Raw genomic sequence first — 22517 nt, 5'->3', positions numbered from 1 at the left:
TTTAAGCTGATACCTGAATGATAACGGTCAGCTAATGCAAAAAACAAATGGAAATTGGAAGAAGGGGGGCTGATATACAGAAGCTTGTAAATCATCTCAGTTGTTTCTTTAAAAAAATTTTTTTTTAAATCTTTATTTATTTTTGAGAGAGAGACAGAGTGTGAGCAGGGGAGGAGCAGAGAGAGGGAGACACAGAATCTGAAGCAGGCTCCAGGCCCCGAGCTGTCAGCACAGAGCCCGATGTGGGGCTCGAACTCACAAACCGTGAGATCGTGACCTGAGCCAAAGTTAGACGCTCAACCGACTGAGCCACCCAGGCACCCTATATCTTAGCTGTTTCAATCAGGTTTCCATGAGGGGTTATAGGCTGCTATCGAGTGCTCCTTTGCTGGTTTCCTTCTCTTCCAGTGGGACCTGGTGTGTGAATCTCAGTCACTGAAATCAGTGACCAAATTCTTATTCTTGGCTGGCATGTTGGTGGGAAACATCATATTTGGCCATTTATCAGACAGGTGAGTGTCTCTGGATCACTGGGATATTTTCTCGGGGGTATTTTCATGAACGAACATACCATTCTTCCATTAAGCAACACTTGTTGTTACTTACACTGTCCTGGGGTTTCCTTAGTCCTGAGGGGTCTAGAAATACATGGGGAATCACAGTCAGTATAGCAAATGCTATTTTGTCAGCTGTGAGCTCAGTGTACAGGACACAGAAACAGCAGCTCCAGCAGACATGGGGACATTTTAGGACAGGGTTTAGGAAGGAGGTGACACAACATGTGGTTTAGGAAGGTGAGAAAAAGTTAGCCGTGGGAACAGAGGAAGGACATAAGATCCAGCCTGTCTGAAGGCACACATATGTAAAACAGTGTTGCAGATTTTGGCCTGGGAGGCCATATTCAGTCCCTCCTGGACCCTGTGAACTGAGCGCTTATGGGCTTCCAGAGCATGGTCATCATGTCCCTGTTTCCCAAGTGTGATGGGCAGGCATTCCCATTAAACTTGGGGTGTCCACAGCAATGTGTTTTGATGGTGTATAGAAAAAACCTTTTCCAGTAACCTCGATTGATATTTTTGTTGCCAAAAATAAAGCACTTTAAAGGTAAGTTTTCAACCATGTAAAGGTAAGTTTTCAACCATGTCTGACTTTGGCTCAGGTTGTGATCTCATGGTTCATGAGTTCGAGCCCCACATCGGGCTCTGTGTTGACAGCTCGGAGCCTGGAGCCTGCTCCGGATTCTGTGTCTCCCTCTCTCTCTGCCCTCCTACTCATTCTCTCTCTCTCTCTTTCTCTCTCTCAAAAATAAATCAACATTAAAAAAATCAACCATGTAATTAATCTAATGACAACTGCCATTACCATTTGCGTGGGTGTATCCTATGCCTGACGGTACATCTCCTGAATTACACAGCCAAACATTGCCAGCACTGAGCACCTCTCCTCTGAGGATTATGGGGAATTAAGTTTCCCTTTACCACCTACCAGCATAATGTTATCTGTTAGGGCAGCTCAAAACTGGGAACTCTGAATGTATGACAGTAAATGTAGCTTATAAAAGTGTTCAGAGTCAGCGGGCCCATGTCTAACAGTTCTGTAACGCAGAGCCACCCACGTACAGGAATAAAAATAAAACCACATATCTGTGGCTGATTCACTTTTTGAAAAGGGTGCCAAGATCATGCAGTTGGTGAAATATAGCCCCTTCAACAAAAGGGGCTGCAATGACTGGATACCCACATGCAAAATAATAAAGTGTGATCCTTACCTAAAGCCATAACAAATGTTAACACAAAATGGATTAGTGACTTAAAGATAAGAGCTAAAACCATAAAACTCTTAAAAGAAGACATTAGGGTAAATCTACATGACTTTGGGTTTGGCAATGGATTCTTTCGTATGTCACCAAAAACCTGAGTGGCCAAAAACTAGACAGATAGATCAGACTTCATCAAGAATTAAAAACCTTCTGGGGGTACCTGGGTGGCTCAGTCGGCTAAGGGTATGACTTCGGCTCAGGTCATGATCTCCGGTTCGTGGGTTCGAGCCCTGCATCAGGCTCTCTGCTGACATCTCGGAACCTCATGCCTGCTTCATATTCTGTGTCTCCCTCTCTCTCTCTCTGCCCCGCCCCTCTTTGCTCTCTCTCTTTCTCTTTCTCTCAAAAATAAACATTAAAATTTTTGTTAAAAATTAAAAACTTATGTACATCAAAGCACATTATCAAGAAAGTGAAATGATAACCTATGTAATGGGAGAAAATATTTGTCAATTATATATAAGCCATAAAAATAGGCAAATAGACCAATGGAATGGGTTTAATATTCAGAATACATGAAGAACTCCCACAACTCAACAACAAAAAAATAAACCAAAAAAATTTTTTTCAATGAATAAAGGACTTGAATATACATTTCTTTAAGAAAGATGTACAAATGGTACATAAACACATGAAAAGATGCTTGACATCATGATATTTAAAAAAATGTAAGCCAGGGGAGCCTGGGTGGCTTAGTCGGTTGAGCATCCAACTCTTTTTTTTTAAATGCATTTTATTTTATTTTTTCAAATTTTTTAAACATTTATTCATCTTTGAGAGGCAGAGAGAGACAGACAGAGCATGATTGGGGGAGGAGCAGAGAGAGAGAGGGAGACACAGAATCTGAAGCAGGCTCCATGCTCTGAGCTGTCAGCACAAAGCCCAATGCGGGACTCGAACTCACTGACTGTGAGATCATGACCTGACTTGAAGTCAGATCCTTAACTGACTGAGCCACCCAGGCGCCCCGAGCATCCAACTCTTGATTTGGGCTCAGGTCATGATCTCACAGTCTTGGGATCAAGCCCCACGTTGGGCTCTGGGCTAAGCATGGAGCCTGCTTGAGATATTCTCTCTCTCTCTCTCTCTCTCTCTCTCTCTCTCTCTCGCTCTCATAAGGGAAGGGGAAAAAATTAAGCATACTCTTGTCACACAATTCAGCAGTCGTGCTCCTTGGTATTTACCCAAAGGAATTGGAAACTTCTGTCCACACAAAAGTCTACCTACGATTATAGCAGCTTTCTCTGTAATTTCCAAACCTTGGAAGCAACCAACGTTTCTTTCAGTAGGTGAATGCATACACGCTGTTGTACATCTGGACGATGGAATATTATTCAGTGCTAAAAGTGAAAAAACCATGGAGATAGTAAAAAGATGAGGGGTTGGAAGGAGAGAGAGAGAAATTAATAAGCACATCACAGAGGCTTTAGGGCAGTGAAACTACTCTGCAGGCTGCTGTAATGGTGGGTACCTGTCAATACACATGTGTCAAAAACCACAGAATGTACAACACGAAGAGTGGACCCCAATGTAAACGGGGGACTTTGGGGGATAATGATGTATTGTTGTAGGTTCAATTGTATCAACTGTTTCACTTGGTGCAGGATATTGATAGGTGGGGACATTGTGCATGAGTGGGGGCAGGACGTATGGGAAATCTCTGTACTTTCTGCTCAGTATTGCAGTCAACTTAAAACTGGTCTAAAAAATAGAGTCTATTTTAAAACACACACACACAAAGTAGTTTAATAGAACAAAGAAAAAAATAGGAACATGTGGTTCATAAAGCCTAAAATAATAGTTATCTGGCTCTCTACAGGAACTATTTGCTGCTTCGTGCTGTAATAGCACTCTGAGGCTTTTTGTTCGCGTTCTTAAATCATTTCTCTCTGCCCTTGACCTTCTACAGCCTCTACTGATCTGTCTTCAAAGAGTCTCTCTTGTGTCAATATAATCGTTAAGCCCATCTAGCGAATTTTTATATCAGAAGCTACTTTTTCAGCTCTCGAATTTCAATTATTTTTGGCTTATCTGTTGCCGTCTCTCTGAGAATGCTGATTTCTGAGCTGTGATTTTCATATGTTAAAATCATATTTTATTTCTGTCTTAGAGGATAGTTATGTCACCACTTTAAAATCCTTGTGGGTTAGTTCCAAACTTTGTCTCCTCTTAGCAGAAGGTCCGCCAGATTTCCACTCTATTGGGAATGGATTTCCATTTTCTTGGTTCTTCCCATGCCAGGATACTATGAATTATATCTTGAATATGATAATATTAAGCTTGAAGATTCTATTTGCCATTGTTACTCACCAGTAACACTGATTCCATTTATTTATTAATTTAAATTTTTTTTTAGTGTTTATTTTTGAGACAGAGACAGAGTATGAGCGGGGCGGGGAGAGAGGCAGAGAGACAGGGAGACACAGAATCCAAAGCAGGCTCTAGGCTCTGAGCAGTCGGCACAGAGCCCGACGTGGGGCTCAAACTCATGAACCACGAGAGTGTGACCTGAGCCGAAGTCGGAAGCTTAACCGACTGAGCCACCCAGGTGCCCCCGATTCCTTTATTTCAGCAAATAACTTTCAAGCCTCAGATTTTGAACTCAAGACTGTTTCTTACACAACAGCTCCAACCTCAGTTCAGAAATTTGTCTAGAGTTGACCTTCTTTGAGCTTATTCTTTACATGCATGCTTTAGTGGCTATTTAGGGGATGCGTGGTAGACATGATTTAAGGATTCCCTCTTTGCCACTTTCCCTTGCTGGAACTCTCACTCTCTTCATTGTTTCTAGTACCCCACCATCGGTGGCCTTGTTCCCCAGACCACAAGATGCATGGCGTTCACTTTGCTTACTGTGTGGATTGCACCTTACTCCAGTCTAATAGCCATGGAAATAGGGCCCTCCCTGTATCGTTCTCCATCTGCCCTCCTTGGAGAGAGCAAACACTCCTCCCCACAGTCCACCTGCTTCTGTTCACTCTCTAGTAAGCTCAGGTAGTTCCTTTTTGTGTTCTGTTCATGTGTCTTTTCTGGCGGAGTGGAAGGCAAGCAGTAGAATTTAAGGCTTTTATTCCTGGAACCTGAAATGTATCCATCAGAGGCTTTTAAGAGGATTATTATGACAGGATCTTTTAAATCTTATTTTTTTTTTTTTTTGACGCTTATTTATTATTGAGAGACAGAGAGGGACTGAGCGTGAGCAGGGGAGGGGCAGAGAGAAAGGGAGACACAGGATCTGAAACAGGCTCCAGGCTCCAAGCTGTCAGCACAGAGCCCGATGCAGGGCTCGAAACCACAAACCGCGAGATCATGACCTGAGCCGAAGCTGGACACTTAACCAACTGAGCCACCCAGGCGCCCCTTTTAAATCTTATTCTTGATGCTTGATGCTCCTTTGATAATTCACTGGGAGAGCCAGAGTGGTGGTAGGGAAACCGTTTAAGAGGCTCTCAAAATAATCCTTAGGAAAGATGGTGGGCATTTAAATTAGGAAGGTGTAGGGGCGCCTGGCTGCATTGGTGGGTTAAGTGTCCGACTTCGGCTCAGGTCATGATCTCGCAGTTCGTGAGTTCGAGCCCCCTGGCGGGATCTGTGCTGACAGCTCAGGGCCTGGAGCCTGCTTTGGATTTTGTGACTCTATGTCCCTCCCTGGCTTACTCTGTCTCAAAAAATAAATACATGTTTACAAAAGAAGAAGAAGAAGAAAGGCCTTCTTTGGTAGCAATAATTTAAAAAATTAATTAATTAATTGATTAAGAAGGTGTCTTGGAAATGGTAACAAGTAGCTGTATTTGGAACGTATTTTGTAGGTAAAGGCAACAGAGTTTCCTGATGGTTTTGGATTCTTAAGGAGGAGGCTTTGGTGTGGCAAATAGAAGGTCAAAAAATGGTATCTATAACTTCAGCCTGAGAAAATGGATAAATGCTGACACTGTTTAGTGATATGAGGAAAACAGAGAAAGCAGCCCATGGGGAGGAGAAAGTCAAGATTTCTGTTTTGGGCATAATGTATTGGCAGTGCCTATTAGTCACTCAGCAGGAGACACCAGGTAGAGCAAAACGATACTAAGAATATGGACCTGCTTGAAAGCAATCTGTCCCAAATATAACCCTTAGCCAAGGCTGTACTCAATAAATACCCAAGTAGCCATCTTCCCATGACCCTCCCATTAAAGGGGGACAGGGGGAACAATATACGGCCAAGCAAGGAGATTCTAAATGGCTGCTTCAGTGTCAAGGCCAGCATCCATTATGATGTGAATATCCCTCCTACCCATTCGAATACTACTTTCATCTACAACTTAAAATGATCAGTTCCATATTTTTGTCTGGGGATCTTCCTCCTTTCCTGTGTTGAATAGATATTTTACATGTTCAGATGGAAAGCAAGTGAAAACTTACTGGTTTGAACTTCTCACACAACTTGAACTTCTCTCCTTAGTTCCAATTCAGAAGTACATTGTTGGTGTACCCCAGGAGAAGCCAATGGTCTAAACCCCTGGTGAGGGTAGCCAAGGCTATAGACATGGGCTATTGAAATCCAGATAACTACCTTAGCAACGTGATCATAGCCTCCTTGTGCTCAAGGAACACTTGTCTGAGCTTAGATAGATTTACTCAGCATTGGTTCCTAGAACCCCTTCCCTTGAAATATCCAATGTCATCGCCCATTTTCTATTATTTATTTATTTTTTAGAGACCCATCATCCCATTTGCTGGTACATTCTCAGCTTAATGAGTAATAACACTCCTTCTTGGTTTCAAAAGTACCCCCACTGAAGCTGAACATTTTATGTTCACCCTACTTACTTATTCCAGACTGTAAGAGATGGGAGTGGGACCCCTGCCTCTCAGGGTTTGGAGAAAAGTGATCATTGCTGGCACATTCAAGCACTTTGATGGTGAAGAAAGACTTTATTGTAACCCCTTGATCCATCATACCGACTTTGAGAATATACAGAATGTCATGAGGTTATTTTCTGCCTACCTTCTTTCTGGGTCACAGGAACATTAAGAAGTTGGGCTGAAGAGGAGAAATTGATAGAGTTGAAACTGTCTACTTGTTCTTTACTGACCATCAGCAACAATATTCCTTCCCTATTCTCACCTCACATTGAAAGGACTCTCCGAGCCGCCAGCAAATAAGATGCAAACACGTACTTTACTTTTTTTTAAACTTTTGTTATTTTCAGACCAAAAAACATGTGCTCATGGTAAAAAATTAGAATGTAGATAAAATATATAAATATATATAAATATATATAAAACATATAAATATATATAAATATATATAAAACATATAAATATATATAAACATATATAAACATATAAATATATAAATATATAAATATATATATAAACATATAAATATATAAATATATATAAATATATATTATAATATATTATATATATATATATATATATATATATATATATTTTTTTTTTTTTTTTTTTTAGGGGCACCTGAGTGGCTCAGTTGGTTAGGTGTCTGACTTTGGCTCAGATTATGATCTCACGGTTCGTGGGTTTGAGCCCTGACTCTGGTGCTGTGCTGACAGCTCAGAGCCTGGAGCCTAGAGCCTGCTTCAAGTTCTGTGTCTCCCTCTCTCTCTGCCTCTTCTCCCCTCATGCTCTCTCTCTGTCTCTCAAAAATGAATAAACATTAAAACAACTTAGAAAAAGGGGCGCCTGGGTGGCTCAGTCGGTTGAGCGTCCAACTTCCGCTCAGGTCATGGTCTTACAGTTGGAGACTTCGAGAGTTCGAGCCCTGCCTGGGGTTCTGTGCTGAAGCTCAGAGCCTGGAGCCTGCTTCAGATTCTGTGTCTCCTTGTCTCTGACCACCCCTGCTTGTGCTCTGTCTCCCTCTTTCTCAAGAATAGACATTTAAAATTTTTTTTTAATTAAAAAACCTTAAATTGTTCATAATTCCCATTCTACAAGACAACCGACCTAAACTCTTCAAAAAGGTAATGTCCCGAGAAAAGTGAGTGGAGTGATCATTCTAGATTTTAAAAGATTCACAAAAACATAACAATCATATACAATGTGTAAATACTGGAGCATAGACGGAAAAAAAGAAAAATAACAACGAAAAATCATTTGGAGGAGCTTTTGGGCAACTTGAATATTGTCTGATAGCTGGCGGTGGAATTATTGTTAGTTTTCTTTAGGTGTGATGTCAGAGTTGTAATGATATAAGAAACTGCTTGTATTCTTTTTTTTTATTGTTTATTTATTTTTTATTTTTAATTTTTTTTTCAACGTTTTTTTATTTATTTTGGGACAGAGAGAGAGCATGAACGGGGGAGGGGCAGAGAGAGAGGGAGACACAGAACCGGAAACAGGCTCCAGGCTCCGAGCCATCAGCCCAGAGCCTGACGCGGGGCTCGAACTCACGGACCACAAGATCGTGACCTGGCTGAAGTCGGACGCTTAACCGACTGCGCCACGCAGGCGGCCCTGTTTATTTATTTTTGAGAGAGAGAGAGAGACAGAGTGCGAGCAGGGGAGGGGCAGAGAGCAAGGGAGATACAGAATCTGTAGCAGGCTCCAGGCTCTGAGCTGTCAACACAGAGCCCAACGCAGGGCTTGAACTCACGAACCATGAGATCATGACCTAAGCTGAAGTCGGATGCTTAACTGACTGAGCCACCCAGGCGCCTCTCGAAACTGCTTGTATTCTTAATACACGCATGCTAAAAAAAATTAGGAGTCTGTAACTGCCATTGAAATGGTTCAACAAAAAGAGTCTGTGAGTGGGGTGTGTGTGTGTGTTCACACATGCAAAGAAATAAAGCAAATATAGCAAAATGCTATCTAGTGGTGAATCTGTTTGGGAATTATACCAGTGTTAATTATAGTATTCATTTAAACTTCCATATTTAAAAATTTTCGAAATAAGAAGCTAAGAACAAATCTGCTCAAGTGGGAGCCAACATTCAATTTATCATATTTACAGACATCACAAATATATGTTTTAAGTAAATTTGGTAAAAGTGAGTATGTAATTTTGTAACCTCTTTTTAATTTTTAAAAATATTTTTATTTATTTTTGAGAGGGGGAGAGAGACAGAGCACGAGCAGGAGAGAGGCAGAGAGAGAGTGAGACACAGAATCTGAAGCAGGCTTCTGGCTCTGAGCTGTCAGCACTGAATCCAACGCAGGGTTCGAACTTGTGAACTGCGAGATCGTGACCTGAGCCGAAAGTTGGATGCTTAACTGACTGAGCCACCCAGGCACCCCTGTAACTTCTTTTTACACTTATATTTACAGATCTACATCACATTTTCTTTTCAAATAAAATATTTTTTTTCAAATAATTAGGGAATGAACATATAGCCAAAAAAAGAAACACACACAAAGCTTCTCTAATTACCTGCATCAAACACAATTATTATTAAAAAAAATTTTTTTTTTAAGTTTATTTATTTTTGACAGAGACAGAGTGCGAGCATGAGCTGGGGAAGAGCAGAGAGAGGGGGAGACACAGAATACGAAGCAGGCTCCAGGCTCTAAGCTGTCAGCACAGAGACCAACGTGGGGCTCGAACCTGCGAACTGTGAGATCATAACCTGGGCCGAAGTCGGACGCTCAACCGACTGAGCCACCCAGGTGCCCCTCGTCAAACACAATTATTAAAACATTACTGTGTTAGCCAAGATAGCTAGTTACAGTAAGAACCCAAGAATTGGTTATTTTAATAAAATCGTGTTTCTCGCTGTTATCATAGTTTGGTGTGAGTCATGTGGCCCCCATCTTCTAGGCAGTGGCTCAAGGAACCAGCACCTTCCATTGTGTGACTTTTTCATCAGCACATTTTTTGTTTCCAGCCATGTTGTCAGAAGGAATGAGCAGGACCCGAGCAGACGTTATATGGACAGGCCTGGGAATGGCTTAGGTCCCTTTTGTCCACAGTCCTTGGCCAGAATGCAGATGTAAGACTGTAACAAATATAAGACTAGGGGGGGTGGCGCCTGGGTGTCTCAGTTGGTTGAGCTTCTGACTTGATGTTGGCTCAGGTCGTGATCCCAGGGGATAGAGCCCCACACGAGGCTCTGTGCTGAGTGTTGAGCCTGCGTCAGATTCTCTCTCTCTCTCTCTCTCTCTCCTACTGCTGCCCCTCTCCCCTGCTTGCACTCTATCTCTCCCTCTAAAAAAATTAATAACAATTTAAAATAAAAAAACATAAGACTGGGAAGAGTAATCTTCCTCTGCATGCTGGTGGGCGGAGTCATGGTGAACATACAGCCAAATTACACAATTAAACACAAAATTAAACACAAATTACACAATTAAACACAAAACTAAAAGGCAACCGATGGAATGGGGAAAGATATTTGCAAATGACGTATCAGACAAAGAGCTAGTATCCAAAATCTATAAAGAACTCACCAAACTCCTCACCTGAAAAATAATCCAGTGAAGAAATGGGCAGAAAACATGAATAGACACTTCTCTAAAGAAGACATCCAGATGGCCAACAGGCACGTGAAAAGATGCTCAACATCACTCCTCATCAGGGAAATATAAATCAAAACCACACTGAGATATCACCTCACGCCGGTCAGAGTGGCTAAAATGAACAAATCAGGAGACCAAAGATGCTGGAGAGGATGTGGAGAAACAGGAACCCTCTTGCCCTGTTGGTGGGAATGCAAACTGGTGCAGCCGCTCTGGAAAACAGTGTGGAGGTTCCTCAAAAAATTAAAAATAGAACTACCCTATGACCCAGCAATAGCACTGCTAGGAATTGACCCAAGGGATACAGGAGTGCTGATGCATAGGGGCACTTGTACCCCGATGTTTATAGCAGCACGCTCAACAATAGCCAGATTATGGAAAGAGCCTAAATGTCCATCAACTGGTGAATGGACAAAGAAGTTGTGGTTTATATACACAATGGAATACTACTTGGCAATGAGAAAGAATGAAATATGGCCTTTTGTAGCAACATGGATGGAACTGGAGAAAGTTATGCTAAGTGAAATAAGTCAGGCAGAGAAAAACAGATACCATATGTTCTCACTCATATGTGGATCCTGAGAAACTTAACAGAAGACCAGGGGGAAGAGGTAGGGGGAAAAAAAGTTACAGAGAGTGAGGGAGGCAAACCATAAGAGGCTCTTAAAAACTGAGAATAGACTGAGGGTTGATGGGGGGTGGGAGGGAGAGGAGGGTGGGTGATGGGCGTTGAGGAGGGCACCTGTTGGGATGAGCACTAGGTGTTGTATGGAAACCAATTTGACAATAAATTTCATTCAAAAAAATAATTAATGAGACAATAGCTTTATATTTTACACAGCACAAATTTCTCTTCTTTTGAATATCAACCATCGATGGCTGAATGATCGTACTGCTCATTTCGTGAGACAGTGTCCTCATTAGTCTAGCCATGAATTCCTTTCATGGGTGTATGTATCTGTTTCATTTTTTCCTTATGCCCCAGTCCCGTTTCCTTCTTCCCAATATAGGGTTCATGATAATGCATTAACTCTGTGTCTTTACATTCATATGGGTTTTTACAAAATACACGACCTTGTTTGGTTTACATATATTTTAATTCACATATTCATTTAAATGTGTGATTATCGCTTTCTTTTTCTTTTGTGCAAACACCGCTATGGCTTTGAGGGACATGCACATTTCTACAGATACTTCTAGTTCATTCTTCTGGTTGCTGCATGATGCTCCACAGTGGAGATCCATTATGATGCTCTAATCCATTTTTTGGTGATGGACAACCAGATTATTGCCAAATGCCTGCCACTTTAAATGCGCTACATTTAATAAGTTTTATATGTGATTTTTCCCTGTGAGAATGCACATGATCTATCTTTTAAAAAATTTTTTTTTAATTATTTTTTTATTTTAAAGAGACAGAGAAAGCCCAAGCAGGGGAGAGGGGCAGAAGAAGAGAGAGAATCTTAAGCAGGCTGTATGCTCAGTGAGGAACCCATCATGGGGCTCGATCCCACGATCCTGGGATCATGACAGGAGCCAAAATCAACAGTTGGACGCCCAACTGACTGAGACATTCAGGTGCTCCTACATGATATAATCTTTATTTTATTTTATTATTTTTAATTAATTTATTTAAATTCAAGTTAGTTAAAATACAGTGTCATATTGATTTCAGTAGAACCCAGTGATTCATCGCTTACATATAACACCCAGTGCGCATCCCAACAAGCCCTCTTTAATGCCCATCACCCATTTAGCCCATCCCCCCACCGTCCTCCCCTCCAGCAACCCCCAATTTGTTCTCTGTATTTAAGAGTCTCTTATGGTTTGTCTCCATCTCTGTTTTTATCTCATTTTTCCTTCCCTTCTCCTATGTTCGTTCATCTGTTGTGTTTCTTAAATTCCACGTATGAGTGAAATCATGTATTTGTCATTCTCTTTAATACGGCTGCTTTTTGTTTTGATGGACCAGACTTTCCAATGATTGTCATGACATCATTTCATTAATTATAGCATTTATTTACATAGATTTTATTCCATTTTAAATGGAGAGACAAATGCATGTGATATAAGTACTCAGAATATAAAAGATTTAACAACGCATCATAATTTAAATATTCTGCAAGGGTAGAAGGATTTCAGAGCCCTTGTCCGATCCCCTTGTTTGTCTGTTTATAAGTATTACTGGTCATACAGAACCAGCACAGGCATCTTATCCAAGTTGTCTAGAAAAAGGCCCTTTCTCCCAGAAAACTGTGAAGCACAGAATTCTCTTTCCTTTTTAAAAATACCTTCTCCTTCTCTGTTTCTTGATGTTCATCTTACCCAATCCTTTCCTTCGAGAACTTGCTCTAAGTTCTGTGTCTGGGTTGTGGCTCCCATCCATCTTATTTTAGGGAAAAAATGTTCAAGACCCAGACTTGGCAGAGAGAGGCTCTTAGGCAACCCATCAGCAATTTTGATGTATTGTTCCATGGATGTTCCTTTTACATAATTTAGCCATGACCTGCATGGTCCCAGAGTCCCAAGTACAGATTTAGATCCTGTCTTAGTCACCTTAGGCTACCACAAAAAAATACCGTAGACTAGGAGGCATAAACATCAGAAATTTATTTTCTCATGTTTCCGAGACTGAGAACCCAAGATTTAGGTGCAGAGAGATTTGGTTCCTGGTGAGAGCTCCCTTCCTGGCTTAAAGACAGCTGTCTTCTTGCTACAGCCTCAAATGGCAGAAAGAGGAGAGCAATCTTTCTGATACCTCTTCTTATAAGGGGACTAATCCCATCCTAAGGACCCCAATCTCATGATCTCATCTAAACCTGATTACCTCCCCCAAAGCCCATCTCCAAATACCATTTCACTGGGGATTAGAGCTTCAATATATGATTTTGGAGAGGGGGACACAACTCGGTCCATTTTTTAAAATTTATTTATTTTGAGAGAGAGGGAAAGAGCGCATGAACAGGGGAGGGGCAGAGAGAGAGAGAGAGAGAGAGAGAATCCCAGGCAGGCCCCCTGCTGTCAGCACAGAGCCCGATGCGGGGCTCGGTCTCACAAACCACGTGATCGTGACCCGAGCCAAAACCAAGAGTTGGACGCTTAACTGACTGAGCCACCCAGGCACCCCAGATCCTTTCCTTGCGTTGTAGACACTGCACTGACTCTCTATTATGTTAACTGCATGTGATAGTACAAGGGACATTTGTGATGTGTTAAAATCTCCAGCATTGCAACCTGTCTTATACGGCTTCAATCGGCCTCAAAGATCTGGTAGAAGACTGGGGAAGAAGCTTGGTTATACTCAGGGTCTATTTACAAACAGGAAGGTTGCTTCCGGGAAGAAGGATCTATTTACAAACAGGAAGGCTGATTACCTGTTGATTCTTTCAAGTCTCAAGGACAAAGTTTCACTTATTAAAACACCCCCTAAACTTCAAAGCGTGCCTTCTTTTTGTTAATTTTTCCATCAGGTTGTTATACTTCCTGTAGCTAACCTGTTCCCACTCCTCAGGTTTGGGAGGAAGTTAATTCTCAGGTGGTGTTTCCTCCAGCTCGCCGTTACTGACACCTGTGCAGCCTTCGCGCCCACCTTCTTCATTTATTGCACCCTACGCTTCTTGGCTGGCTTTTCTACCATGACCATCCTGACAAACTCTGTGATGCTCAGTAAGTAAAAACTTCGGATATTGACATTCTCCAAGACTTAACTTTGACTTTGAAATCCCAACTTTGAAGTCAAAATCCTGCTTGTTTGTTTTTTTGTTGTCGTTGTTCAGTTGTAGAATGGACAGTGCCCCAATTCCAAGCCACGGGAATAGCAATGATCACCTGTGGTGCTTGCGTAGGACAGATGATCCTGGGAGGACTGGCTTTTGCCATTCGAGACTGGCATACCCTTCAGCTGGTGACTTCTGTACCATTATTTGTCCTTTTTCTTTCCTCAAGGTATAAGCTTTCTTTCTCCCTTTGTCTTAGAGGATACTGGATGCAAGATACATGGAATGAGGACATAAGAATTCTGTTTGATTCTTAGTTAACACTTGAGCACATGCTCTCCTGATCAGTCTCCAGTGTACAGGTCAAGAAGCTCAACACGTAGGGTTGTCAGATAATATCAAGGACACTCCGTTAAATTTGAAATTCAGATAGATAATACATTTGTGTGTGTGTGTAACATTCCAAATACTGCAGGAAGCATAGCTACACTAAAAATTATCCATTGTTTATATGAAATTCCTGTTTATTTGAGATTTCTGTGCTTTTATTTACTAACCTGATAAAATACAGGGCATCTCGTTAAAGTAAAATTTCAAGTCAACAAATACTTTTCAGTGTAAGTGTGTCCAAAATATTGCATGGGACATAGTGATACTCAAGAGTTACTCATATTCACTGTTTATCTAAATTCGGATTTAACAAGGCACGTTATTTTGATTTGCCAAACCTGGTAACATCCCCCTGAATAAGATGGGGGGGGGCAATATGACTCCTACTCAATGTTGCCATTAGTGAAAGTGTACTGCTTGGAGAGGTTATCCTTACAGTTTCCTAGTTACAGAATCAGCTGCTTTTCTATTGGCTGGCACAACAAAACAAGAGGTAGGTATCAGATGGGAGGGTAGAGGCGTTTCAGGCCAAAGAATGTGTGAAATATGGGCACATGAGAATTGGCTGCACCGGTCTGTCTTCTTTGATCAGGTGGCTGATGGAGTCTGCTCGGTGGCTGATTATGACCAACAAACCCGAGGAGGCCTTAAAGGCACTTAGAAAAGCTGCACTCTGGAACGGAAGGAAGAATGCTGGAGACACCCTAACCATGGAGGTGAATAGGAAAGAGAGTTGGTTATGGGGTGTAGGGGAGACACAACCTGACATATGCACTAGGTGGTGTCCGTGAGGTGAAAAAAGGGCGGGAACACAAGTCCGGCTTGGGGTCTTCTCTCCTCATTGTCCTGGTTCTCAATGGCTGTCAACATTGTTTGAGTTAATATAAAGAGAGAGTATCCTGTTGCTGAGAACAAGACATGTATGTTTTACTCAATAGGACCAGATAGCTCTTAGTGTTTCTGGTTGTAAAATTGTGTATTTGTCTCTATGTTAGAGAAAAAGTAACAAAGACTAATCCATTTCTTTCCACTAATATTCTGACGGCCTTTGTTCAAGATAGTTAAGATCAGTAGAAGGGAGGCTTAGGGACCATGCAGAATAGAGCATAAGGAGGATCACTTATTTGTTAATTAGGTCATACACTCTTTCATTAATGGTGTATTACTGAATGCCTCCCTGGGCCACTTCTGTTCTCTCCAGGAAATATGGCATTGGCCACAACAATCCAAATCTGCTTTTTGGAGTTTACATTCTACTTATTACAAGTTCCAAGAGCATGACTCAGTGGAAATGCCTCAGAGAAGCCTTTTTTTTTTTTTTCACCCTGGGCTTGGAAGGCAGATATTGATGTGGGTCATAAAGTAAACCATTCATCATGTCACGAACGTATAACTTATTTATCAAAAAATCATAATGTGCTAGGCGCGGTGCTGGATCTTGACCAGCAGTGTGGTTCAGAATTCCATGTTTTAAGGAACTTTAGTATTAATAAGAGAAAAATTCATATTCATTTTTAAATTAACATGGATTATCTCTTCTTAAATTTTTAACTGTACAATACAGTATTGTTAACTCTAAGTACAATGATCTCTAAAACTTTTTCATCTTGCGTGACTGAAACTCTCTACCCATTGAAATGCAATTTCCCATATCCTTTGTCCCTAGTCCCTGGTCAACCATTCCATTTATTGTCTTATTATTTTAGTATTTTATATACTTCATATAGGTGGAATCATGCAGTGTTTGTCCTTCTGTGACTGCCTTATTTAACAAAAAGTCCTCAAGACTCATCTATGGTAGTAGTGTATAGCAGGATTTCCTTTTTTTATGGATGAATAATATTCTGTTGTATGTATACACCACATTTTCTTTGTCCATTCATCCACTGATGGTCATTTAGCTTGCTTCCATGGTTTGGCTGCTGTTGCAATGAACATGTGGATGCAAATATCTCTTCTCTGTTTATAATTCTTTGGGATACATAACCGGAAGTGGTGTTGCCAGATCATATGGTATTTATATTGTTAAATTTCCTGTTGGCAATGATAAGAGAATGGAGAGAAAGCTAATAGAGACAAGGAAAAAATCATCTACCCTTGTTTAATTGAAAAAGGGAAGGCTTAGGGTTTAGACAGTCAAAGAGGAGCAATAAAACATTGCTGGAAACATGTTCAATGCACATCTGAAAGATTTTTCTTTTTCTTTTTCTTTTTTTAATGTTTATTTATTTATTTTGAGAGGGGGAGGAGAGGGAGACAGAGGAGAGAAAGAATCCCAAGCAGGCTTATATGCTTAGTGCGGGGCCCAACATGGGGCTTGATCTCATGGCTGTGAGATCATGACTGGAGCTGAAATCGAGAGTCAGACACTTAATCGACTGAGCCACCTAGGTGCCCCGAAGGATTTTGCTTAAAACAACTTTATCGAGGTATGATTAACATACAAAAAGCTGTACATATTTAATTTATACAACTTGGTGAATCTGATAAGCACACATCCAAACATCATTACCACCACCTATGCAATCAACATATCCATCACCTCCTAAAACTTTCTCCTGTCCTTTTTATTCATTACTTTTTGTGATAACACTCAATAATACACCTACTAATAGCAAATTTTCAATATGTAGTATAGTATTATAACTATAGACAGCCGTACAGTGGATCGTTAGGACTGATTCACCTTGCGTAACTGGAACTTTGTACTCTTTGACAAATATGTCCCCATTTCCCAAATCCCCCAGCAGCTGGCAAACACCATTCTGTTCTCTGCTTCTTTATTTCCAGTCTTACATCTTAGTCTCTAACCTTTTGTGAATTGATTTTTGTGTACAGTGTAAAATAAGTTTCCAGTTTCATCCTTTTATATGTGAACATCCAGTTTTCCACAACACCATTTATTGATGACACTATCCTGTCCCCACTGTGAATTCTCGACACCACTGTCTAAGATCACGTGACCGCATATGCTGAGTTTATTGCTATTCCGCTCCATTGGGCTGTAGGTCTGTTTTTATACCAGTACCGTAGTCTTGGATACGGTGGTTTTGTAATATATTTTGAAATCGGAACATGTGACACCTCCAGCTTTGTTTTCCATTTAAAACTTCTTTTGATTATTAAGGGCCTTCTGTATGAATTTCTGGATTTTTTTCTTTCTTTATTGAAGAACAGTTGACACACAATGTTACGTTAGTTTCAGGGGTACAACACAGTGAATCAACAACCTTATATATTATGCTATGCTCAACACAAATGTAGCTACTATCTGTCACCATACAACACTATTACACCATTAACTATACTCCCCATGCTGTACTTTTCTACCACATGACTTATTCATTCCGCAACTGGAAACCTATACCTCCCACTCCTCGTCATCCAATTTGCTCACCTCCCACCCCTCTGGCAGCCATCAGTCTGTTCTCTATATTTACTAATCTGTTTCTGTTTTTTTTTTTTAGTTTGTTTTGTTTTGTTGATCCCACAGATAAGTGAAAACTTGTGGTATTTGTCTTTGTCTGATTTATTTCACTTAGCATAATATCCTCTAGGTCCATTGATGTTGCCACAAATGGTAAGATCTCATTCTTTTTTATGGCTGTATGTGCATATATGTGTATGTATACATATTTATGTATATGTATCTATATACATATACATACATTATATACATACATATATATTATACACATACCACATCTTCTTTATCCATTCATCTACCAATGGGCATTTGTGTTGTTTCCATATCTTGGCTATCGTAAATAATGTTGTAAGAAATATAGGGGTGCATATGCCATTTTGAATTAGTGTTTTTGTTTTCTTTGAGTAAATACCCAGTAGTAGAATTACTGGATCATATGGCATTTCTATTTTTAATTTTTGAGGAACCTCCATGCTGATTTTGGCAGTGGCCACACCAATTTACATTCCCACCAACGGTGTTGTATCCTCTTATTGGATTGTTCCCTTTACCATCAGGCAATGTCCCTCTTTGTCTCTTGTTACTGTCTTTGTTTTTTTGTTTTTTTTTTTTTTAATTTTTTTTTCAATGTTTATTTATTTTTGGGACAGAGAGAGACAGAGCATGAACGGGGGAGGGGCACAGAGAGAGGGAGACACAGAATCGGAAACAGGCTCCAGGCTCCGAGCCATCAGCCCAGAGCCTGACGCGGGGCTCGAACTCACGGACCGCGAGATCGTGACCTGGCTGAAGTCGGACGCTTAACCGACTGCGCCACCCAGGCGCCCCATTACTGTCTTTGTTTTAAAGTCTAGTTTATCTGATATAAGTATTGTTACCCCAAATTTTGTTTTCGCTTCCATTTGCATGGAATATTTTTTTCCCCATCCCTTCACTTTCAGTGTGTCCGCGTCTTTAGGTCTGAAGTGAGTCTCTTGTCAGCAGCATATGGATGGGTCTGGTTTTTTGTTTTTGTTTTTTTTAATCCATTCTGCCACCCTATGTCTTTTGATTGGAGCATTTAGACCATTTACATTTAAAGTAATTATTGATATATATGTACTTATTGCCATTTTGTTAATTGTCTTCTGGTTGTTTTGTAGCCCTTCTTTGTTCCTTTCTTCTTCTTTTGTCCTCTTTCCTTGTAATTGATGACTCTCTTTAATGTTGTTCTTGGCTTTCTTTCTCTTTATTTTTTGTCTATTATAGGTTTTCTTATCTTTATTTTCATGAGGTTCATATATAGCATCTCAAGTATACAGTAGTCTATATTAAGTTGATGATTACTTAAGTTTGAACACATTCTAAAAGAACTTCCTCTTTATCCCCTTCTCCACATTTTATGTATATATTGTCATATTTTACATCATTATTTTGTGAGTTCCCGAAACTAATTCTTTACATGTAATTGATTTTACTAGTTTTGTCTTTTAACCTTCATACCAGCTTTCTAAGTGATTGCTCTACTACCTTTCCTGTAAATTTGCTTTTATTTATGAAAATGTTTTCCTTTTAGAGTTTTCTCACTTCTAATTATGGTCTTTTCTTTGCCACTTAAAGAAGTCTCTTTAGCATTTCTCATAGGGCCAGTTTAGCGGTGATGAACTTTTTAAACTTTTGTTTGTCTGGGAAACTCTTGATCTCTCCTTCAATTGTGAATGATAATCTTGCGGGGTAGAGTATTCTTGGTTATAGGTTTTTTTTTTTTTTTCCCTCTCAGCACTTTGAATATGTCACTCCCTTCTGGCATGCAAAGTTGCTGCTGAAAAATCAGCTGATAGTCTTATGGAGTTTCCCTGGCCTCTAACTAGTGGCTTCTCTCTTGCTGCTTTTTAAAATTCTCTCTTTATCTTTAATCTTTGGCATTTTAATTGTCATGTGTTGTGAAGTGGAACTCCTTGGGTTCATCTTTTTTGGGGGCTCTCTCTGCTTCCTAAATTTAGGTGTGTTTTTCTCTGCCCAGGATAGGCAATTTTTCATCTATTGTTTCTCCAAATAAGTTTTCTACCCCTTTCTCTTTCTCTCTTCTTCTAGGATCTCTATAATGTGAATGTCTGTTCCCTTGATGTTATCTAAGAGCTCCCATAACCTATCCTCATCTTTTAAAATGCTTTTTTATTTTTGCTCTTCAGCTTGAGTGTTTTCCATTACCCTGTCTTCCAGATCACTGATATGTTCTTCTGCATCCTCTATACTGCTGTTGATTCCCTCTAGTGTCTTTTTCCATTTCAGTTATTGTATTTTTTTTCTCTGATTGGTTCTTTCTTATATTTTCTGTCTCCTCGTTGAAGTTCTTAGTGAGTTCATCCACTCTTCTTTTCAGTCTGATGAGCATTCTTATGACCATTACTTTGAACTCATCAGATAGATTGCTTATGTCCTTTCCTTTAGTTCTTTGTCTGAGGTTTTGTCTTGGCCTTTCATTTGGAGCATGTTTCCCTGTCTTCTAACTTTGCTTGACTTTTTGTGTTTGTTTTTATGAATTAGCTGTAACAGCCATTTCTCTGAAACTTGAAAGAATCATCTTGTGTATGGTCAGCCCCTGTGTAGACTCTGTGTACCTGGTGCCTTTTGCTGGATGGCTGGCTGGAGCTGTGGCTGGGGATCCTGGGGCACTCCGTGCTAGGGCTGTCCTGGTGGGATGCCTGGAGCTGAAGTGGGCATGGGCCAGGGTGGTCCCACCTTGGTCCTTGGAAGGACAGCTGAAATTGAAGTGAGTGCAAGCTAGGGTATGCTGGGGCTCTCTGTACAGGGGACACCGCAGCAGGTGGTTGGAGCTGAGGTGGGTGCAGTCCAGGGAGGGTCCAAGGGTACTCCACACAGGAAGCACCCTTGAAAGTCATCTGGAGCCAAAGTGGTGCAGGCCTGGAGTGTTCCAAGGTGCTTTACACCTGTGTCATGTAGGAGAGACAGCCAGAGCTGTAGTGAGCATTGGCCAGGGGTGTCCTGGTGTGCAGCACACTGGGGCCACCTTGGTGGGATCACTGGAGCTGGTATGGGCTAGGGGCCCAGGGCTCACTGAGGCAGTAAGCTGGCTGAGGCGCCTGGACCCTGCTCCCATCTATGCTATCAAGGTGGAGGGGAAATGTAAACCCTGGCGTTCACCAGCACCTCTGACCTGGAGAGTGTTCTAACAGCAACCCTGCCATTTGGCAGAGATGTAGGGCTTAATCTTTTATTTTTAATAAACATAATCTTAATCTTTTATACTTTATTTTAGGTGCTCTTTTCAACTTTGGCCTTTTTTTTCCCCCTGAGCCCTAGGGCAGACAAGTCTGTTCATAGTCCTTCAGCACTATCCCTCCTCGCTCCAGTTTGCAGTGTGACCGAGATGGGGGTTCCCTTAGCTACCGTGTCTCCATCTGTCTTGCCATTCTCCGTGTGGTCTTTCTGTCATTTGTTGTGCAGAAGCTGTTCAGTCAACCCTCAGTTCTTCTTCAGGATCAATTTCTCTAAAAATAGGTATAGATTAGTGTGCCCTGTGGAGGAAAGTGAGTTCAGGTTCTTCCTGTGTTGCCACCTTGGACTGGAACTCAGGATTGTTTTCTTCCTTCTTCCCCTCCCCTCCTCCTTCTTCTTTTTTTTTTATTTTTTTTTTTAATTTTTTTTTTTTTCAACGTTTATTTATTTTTGGGACAGAGAGAGACAGAGCATGAACGGGGGAGGGGCAGAGAGAGAGGGAGACACAGAATCGGAAACAGGCTCCAGGCTCTGAGCCATCAGCCCAGAGCCTGACGCGGGGCTCGAACTCACGGACCGCGAGATCGTGACCTGGCTGAAGTCGGACGCTTAACCGACTGCGCCACCCAGGCGCCCCTCCTCCTTCTTCTTTTAAAAACATTTATTTGAGGGCTACCTGGGTGGCTTGGTCGGTTAAGCAACCGGCTTCAGCTGGGGTCATGATCTTGCGGCTGGTGGGTTCACGCCCCACATCAGACTCTCTGCTGTCAGTGCAGAGCCTGCTTCGGATCCTCTGTCCCTCTCTCTCTCTCTGCCTCCCACTCTCTCTCTCAAAGATAAACAAACAAATACATACATACACAAACATTAAAATTTTTTTAAAAATTTGACACTTCATCATGCAAAGGATTTGATGCAATTTACAACATTCACATATGTGAATCATTTGTGAGGGAAATAGAAATCAAAATTAAAAAAACATTAAGATTGTAGAAAGAATAACACTAACACATAGACAAAAAAATATGTATATTCTCTAATATATTCTGAATCTGTCCAACAATTTCTCAACTCCATTTTTATTACTGCACTCCAAATCCTTCTTCCCTCTGGCTAGCTTCTCTCCCACCTCCATTGTTGCCCCATTCTCATCCATTGTTTAGAAAGAAGCCAGAGGATCCTACAGAAATGTAAGCCTGATCCTGTTAACCACCTCGCTCCTGCTTAACGGCCTCTACAGACTCCCTCTTGCATGTAGGATTAAAGTCATGTCCTTAAGGGGCACTTGTACCCCAATGTTCATAGCAGCACTCTCAACAATAGCCAAATTATGGAAAGAGCCTAAATGTCCATCAACTGATGAATGGATAAAGAAATTGTGGTTTATATACACAATGGAGTACTACGTGGCAATGAGAAAAAATGAAATATGGCCTTTTGTAGCAACGTGGATGGAACTGGAGAGTGTGATGCTAAGTGAAATAAG

The 22517-nt window shown here is 41.0% G+C and overlaps 1 protein-coding gene across 3 annotated transcripts in view; it reads left to right on the top strand.

Annotated features, from left to right (window-relative positions):
• Positions 1-22517, top strand: part of LOC112852125 (organic anion transporter 7-like) — a 39290-nt gene that overhangs the window by 1038 nt on the left and 15735 nt on the right. For 2 of the 3 annotated variants that reach the window (XM_086677128.1, XM_025915617.2), the window contains exons 2-5: positions 409-512; positions 13791-13945; positions 14056-14224; positions 14978-15101. In XM_086677128.1, coding sequence (XP_086533254.1) covers positions 409-512; positions 13791-13945; positions 14056-14224; positions 14978-15101 — 552 coding nt within the window. The remainder of the gene's footprint in view (positions 1-408; positions 513-13790; positions 13946-14055; positions 14225-14977; positions 15102-22517) is intronic. The other variant, XM_086677127.1, reaches the window with a different exon arrangement.

The sequence above is a fragment of the Puma concolor genome, chromosome D1, assembly GCF_028749965.1.
Source record: "Puma concolor isolate L17-30 chromosome D1, mPumCon1.1.hap2, whole genome shotgun sequence".
NCBI lineage: Eukaryota > Metazoa > Chordata > Mammalia > Carnivora > Felidae > Puma > Puma concolor.
This window is presented reverse-complemented; position numbering and strand designations above follow the sequence as displayed.